Source organism: Ipomoea triloba, chromosome 6 (genome assembly GCF_003576645.1).
Source record: "Ipomoea triloba cultivar NCNSP0323 chromosome 6, ASM357664v1".
In the NCBI taxonomy this organism is placed as follows: domain Eukaryota; kingdom Viridiplantae; phylum Streptophyta; class Magnoliopsida; order Solanales; family Convolvulaceae; genus Ipomoea; species Ipomoea triloba.
In genome coordinates, this window is record NC_044921.1 from 8,827,357 (window position 1) to 8,833,356 (window position 6,000).

At 37.4% G+C, this 6,000-nt stretch overlaps 1 protein-coding gene across 2 annotated transcripts; it reads right to left on the minus strand.

The window, feature by feature from the left end:
• Nucleotides 1-624: 624 nt before the first annotated feature.
• Nucleotides 625-2,599, minus strand: LOC116022092 (protein LAZY 1-like). 2 transcript variants are annotated; one of them, XM_031262655.1, is made up of 4 exons: nt 2,474-2,599; nt 1,645-2,358; nt 1,274-1,514; nt 625-1,023 (listed from the first exon to the last, which is right to left on the minus strand). In XM_031262655.1, exons 1-4 carry the CDS (start codon nt 2,477-2,479, stop codon nt 1,004-1,006), a joined length of 981 nt encoding a protein of 326 aa, XP_031118515.1. In that variant the 5' UTR covers nt 2,480-2,599; the 3' UTR covers nt 625-1,003. The 2 variants fall into 2 exon arrangements, with proteins under 2 accessions (XP_031118515.1, XP_031118514.1); XM_031262654.1 differs by having other exon boundaries at nt 1,274-1,523.
• Nucleotides 2,600-6,000: the final 3,401 nt, after the last annotated feature.

The following is a 6,000-nucleotide window of genomic DNA, read 5'->3' on the forward strand; positions in this document are numbered from 1 at the left end:
ACTTAATCTACTATACAAGTTTTTTTGGACTCAATTACACTATTTTTCAGGTTTAGGAGATTTATATGAAACTTTTTTTACTAGAGTGACCTAATTGCACTATTCGAATGACTTAGGGGGTCAATTTGACACTTTTCCCAACATTTTATTTCATTATAGCAATTAGTGTCTCACCCCATTCTAAAGCCAACACAATTCTAGGATGCATGCATATAGATTGCCACAGATGCATTTTGTTGGCTGAAACAGAGAATCAGCAAGTTGTTTGCACCTAAATGAAGCAGGTGCAGAGCTTTGGCATGAATTTTCAAAAGACAAATCATGAATTATTTAGATTGTCACTCCTCAAAAAAACATTTTTTTTAAAAAAATTAAAAGTGAAACCTTAGCTTAATCTTCTTGGGGATATGTTTTCACATACTATACCATGCAATATAGGCTAGGAAATTTTATATCCCTTGATTGTTATAATCTGTAGCAGATCAATCTAGAAGGACTGAAATGACAGGATCCTTAGTCGATTTCTGCTCCCACTTAACGTTCACGACATAAATTATATATTAATCTTGACTATCGATCAAATATAATATAATGTCCCATGTCATGACTGAGGTTTGACTATGAAACAACTCATAACCATCTTCAATTCACACTCATCACTTCTCACAGACCATACACGCACATTTATATGTCATTTCATATTTTCAGCCATTACAATGAATACACTCAAACTTCAACCACACTCCACTCCTGCAAATACATAAACATCACGTACAACCCATTACTCCATACTTGCATTGTGTGCCACAAATTAATTAAAGAAACTGAAACTGCTTTCTTATTTCTTCAGACTTCATCGACTACATACCCACTACACACTACCATACTGAAATAATTAATAGAGATTAATCCTGGGTGCATCAGGCGTGGAAAGAACTAATAAGGAGTCGAGCATGATATATATGTTTGATTTCTTCCTTCAATTCCTGCAGCTTTCCTCTGTCTAGAGCTCCAAAACCAGATCTGCTTGCCAGCAACAAGAAAATTAAAGAAGATGAATATCATAATTAGATTATAGTGGGGCCGGGACAACATTCTGAGCCAACCTGGTTAGGTTGTTAACTTGGTAACCACAATGTTATAAGTTTGAGAGCCTATTGGCTTTATTAGTTTGAGTCGGTCCTTCGTTGACTAGGGTCTCGAATAGTGACTGTGTGGTCATTCCAACAAGATTGTAGTGGGTTAAATAAGCTAAGCATGCAGTTTTACTTACAGTCGGCGTCTGTTTTAATCCAGTGGCCGTTATTCTCCATGAATGCACCACCCCTGCCACTGCTACTGCCACGGCAACTCTCAGAGGTTCTCATTATTAGCTCGTCCTGATGTTCCTGTGGGGAGATCATTTGTCGAAACCAAATGTTTGTGCTGCGGAGACGATTGCCCTTAACGGGAATCGCTCTGTTCTCATCATCCTTTTCTGCTCCCTTCTCAGGGTGAACTTTTTTCTTGAACATCTTTAGAACCTGCCATGCGTTAGTTTATCATATATATGAACAGTACAGTAAATTAAGTTTTGAAAATTTTATAGATGTGTTGTGTTATGATATATTGATATGACGACGACTATACATAATACATACCAACCTTTGGGAATTTCTTTTTGGTTGAAGCTGCAGATTCATTTGCTGCTGCATGGGTCTTTGATTTGGAATTGGAGTTGAGGCTTTTGAACATCTTCTTCATCAAGTTTTTGGCAAATTGTGCCTTACTACTACCTGCTTTCTTGTGGCTTGCACAGTAGTTTCCTTTGAGAACTACCTCATCCTGCAGATCTACTTCAGATAATGATGCTTCTTTGTTCTTTACTGCCATATGATCTGCCTCTTCTGAAACTCCAAAAAAATATTTGTGGAGTGGGCAGTCGAGAAGAAGAGAAGAAGAATCAGAATCTTGTTGGGTTTTGTCGGCAAGAGTAATAATGCTTGCGTAACTGCTCCTCTTTGATGACTGTGCATCCTCCTCCTCCTCGGCTTCAAGGAATTTCTCCAGCTCTTTAGAAATAATCTTCAAATCTTGGTCTGTTATCTGGGTTGTTTCCTCAAATGTCGGAGTAGGTGGCTCTGTACTACTATTGAATAATGCTGCAGCTGCTTCAGAACCTGCACCGCCAAGTGTTCCGATTGCCAGAAACCCATGGAACACCACCTCGTTCAATGCCTTTTCTTCTGTTTCCTTAATATTCCACCTCACTTTCTCATACATAGTAGTGCTGGTGTTGGGATTTCCGAAGCCGTATGTTGGGTTCTTCACTGCCTCGTTGCAGTTGTGTTTTAGTTTCCGGTGCATCCAACCTAGTAACTGCAACAATTATAAAAGAACAACGTTATTATTATTATTAAGCTAAGGTTATTTCTTTGGTATAGTATGTAGCTAGCTAGGTGAAATTATATTGTTGATGATCGTTTGGGCTTACCTTCATGATCTATCTGCGCTTAGCTTAGCTTGTATGATTATTCAAGGTGCGTCGTCGGTTGTCCAAATGTATAGATGGCACTTGCAAACCGTAATTTATATATGGAGAGCGGTTGTATGTGTTGGAGTTTTGAGCACACTATGTGGAAAGGAGAGGGTATGTAGGGACCTATTATATATACAAGCTACTTTAAGCTATAGGAAAGAGAAGAATTAAGAATATAATTTTCCATATATTATATTTGAGTACGTTCAAAGTTCACATAGTAAAGACATTTTATTTTCTTATACTTGTATGCAACAAGAAATAAATGATGAACTTGATCCTAGGGGTGTTATGCAGGTTCGTCTACCCCATTGCAAATATTTTCTCGGTGGGCCTTTGCGAGTCAGCTCGCAAAGGCCGCAGGCTAGGATTATTCCACCCTAACCCGCCTCATGGAGGCACGTGGGCCCCTCGGGACTAACTTCAAAAATACAAAAAATTTATTATATTATTATTATATATTCAAATAATTTAACTTAAATAATTTTTTCGTGTTTAAACATTAAAACATTTACATTTTAAGATTTTAATATCATTTGTGGTGTTCTAACCAAGACAAAAGTCACTAAATAAAAAATGAAAACCGATGGCCAGCGCTGCACAAAATCTCGGCTCGGCTAAAAACAATTTCATGTTAATTTGTGCACAGATTTTATAGTCCGAGCCCTTCGCCACGTACCTTGACTCGGGATATGGACTAGAGGGGTTACTTGATAGGGAATATACATCGGTACACCCTAATGTTTTGATCGAAATCAACTACCTATATGGTGAGGAGCCCTTCCCAAACTGTTCTAATGACTTAGGGTGTGTATTGACTAATCTGACCTGGAGGGCTTAAGCCCTTACTTGTACTTAGGTACACTATATGAAACTATTATTTTCACTTTTAACCCAATTTTACTTGCACTTCAAATTTCAATTATTTACAGAAATGCCACCACATTTTTTATTAAAAAAATAGTATTTTTGATCTGTTAAATCTAGACACGTACACGACTGCAATTGGTTCGAGTACAGGGATGGTCCCCAGGTACGGTACGGTCATGCGATTAGCTTTGAGCCATTGATCAAATCTAGATAATCGACTCAAATCAATGAAAAAAATGTGTGTCTGGAAAAAATTAAAGAAGCATAAGCTAAAAATGGCGCACCTTAAATGATAGAAACATGCACCTTAAGTGTTAGAACAACGCACCATAAGTGTTAAAATGACGCACCTTAAGTATTAACATCATGCACCTTCAATTTATAACAATAGCGCACCTTAAGTGATACAAAGATGCACCTTAAGTGTTAGAACAACGCACCTTAAGTGTTAAACTGGCGCATCTTAAATTTTGTTCTTGAGGGTCTAAGCTAGGGGTCTGACAGACCCCTCAGTTCAAAAGTTTTGTTCTTGAGGGCTTGAGCTAGGGATCTAGCAGACTCCTCACTTAGGCCCCTTAGTTGAAAAGGGAGAAGGGTTGCTGGCAAAGAGTGCCCGTTACCCTCTCCCGCCTTCTTCTTGAGGTATTGGGTGACCGGCCACCCTAGCCTGCTAGTTATGTGGATAGGTTTGTTCTAGTTTTGAAGAAGAAACAAGATGCATCTTAAGCACAAGACCTACGCACCTTAAGCACAAAGCCTACGCACCTTAAGTTTGACCCATATGGAAAATTACCAAATTGCCACCGCATTTTTTTTAAACGTTGTTAATCCTGGACGTTGATTTTGGCAAGATCAATGGCTCTCCTCTCACAGCATAATCGCACCTGAGCACTCCAATCGCACAAGAACCGATTTATAATAATAATAATAATAATAATAATAATAATAATAATAATAATAATAATAATAATAATAATATGGGTCAAATTGGCCATCCAACTAAACACCCAAAATATAATTAAGTCACTGAACTCAAAAAAACTACAATTGGGTCCCTGAACAACACAAATTAATGCAATTGCACCTAAATTGACTTGTTTACTGCTGACGTGTTGGTTTGTTTATTTAAAAATACTTTTTAAATTTATTTTAATAATTTTAAATCAAATAAATATTTTAAAATTAAAAAAAAAAACTGTCGTCGAAGACGAAGGGGACCCCTTCGTCTCCATGCCCGACCGGTCTCCATGGTCGACAGTAGTCGAAGGGGATCCTTTGTCTCTGGCCAGGAAGGGCCGGACCCATCGTCTCCGGCAACAGCTTTCTTTTTGTTTTTTTTTTTTAATTTCAAAATAGAGTTAATTACCGATTTGGTCCCTCGACTATTGAGATTTCACCATTTTGGTCCTCGACAATTTTTCTTGCCCAATTAAGTCCTCGACTTTGAAAAAATTAAGTCCTCCGTTTATTTTGGTGTTAAACAACCGTTAAATCAGGACCAAATTGGTGAAATCTAAATAGTCAAGGGACCATTTCAGTAATTAATTTTGACTGAAATAGTCCCTTGACTATAGTGAAATTACCAATTTGGTCCCAATTTAACGGATATCAAATGGTAAAATAAACGGGAGGACCAAATTGGTTAATTTTTTCAAAGTCGAGGACTTAATTGGGCAAGAAAAATTGTTGAGGACCAAAGTGGTGAAATCCCAATAGTCAAGGGACCAAATAGGTAATTAACTCTTCAAAATATTTATTTGATTTAAAAATTATTAAAATAAATTTTAAAAATATTTTTAAATAAACAAACAAACACGTCACGGTAAACAAGTCAATTTAGGTGCAATTGCATTAATTTCTGTTGTTCAGAAACCTAATTATTAGTTCTTTTTGAGTTCAGTGGCCTAAAGGTGATGTGTAATTGGATGGTCTATTTGACCCTTATTCCTAATAATAATAATAATAATGAAAAAGGTCCGTGTCGTACTGAATTGGGAAGGCTGTGGGGGTGGGTATTGGATATGCTCAAGAAGAGGAGGACAGTGGGAATGGTACAAGACATGGGTTGGCAATCCTACGTCAGGCAGGAGAATTGAAGAGAAGAGGAATAGTGGGCTTTTAGACCCACCAATTAGTTGGAGAACACTGTACACACATCTTTCTTTATGCCCAGGCCATCCACCTTGTATCTCATCTCATGTAATAACATTTTGCATGCAAGATTCCTCAGCTCATGCATGTTAAGTAAATTATTAAGATCGAGTACAGAGGTGTAGTTAATGTTAATGTACGTGGTTCCTCTGCTACATCTATCGAAGCTCAATCATATCATGTCAACAGATCGAATTGAATTGAAGATTCATTCACATATATATGTATAGTACTTTCCCAATGACATATGGAGTACTGTTGATGTTAAATTCGATCTTGGTAGTGAATCTAGGTAGCTACAACCTAGATTATATATTTTCGATCAGGACTGGACGGCCATGATTTTACAGTGATGAGTTAGGAGTCGTTGAACGTTATCTGCAGGATCTTTGACTGCACCATAATTATTGTATATCACATCCCACCACCTTAAATTTGATTAGTTTAAGTTGGTCCCCAAT

Bases quoted from the DNA above. Each gene is read 5' to 3' on its own strand.
- LOC116022092 (XM_031262654.1), bottom strand. The intron at 1,524-1,644 runs GTTGGTATGTAT...AACGCATGGCAG, and splicing joins CCAAAAAGAAATTCCCAAAG to GTTCTAAAGATGTTCAAGAA. The intron at 1,024-1,273 runs GTAAGTAAAACT...GCTGGCAAGCAG, and splicing joins GATTAAAACAGACGCCGACT to ATCTGGTTTTGGAGCTCTAG.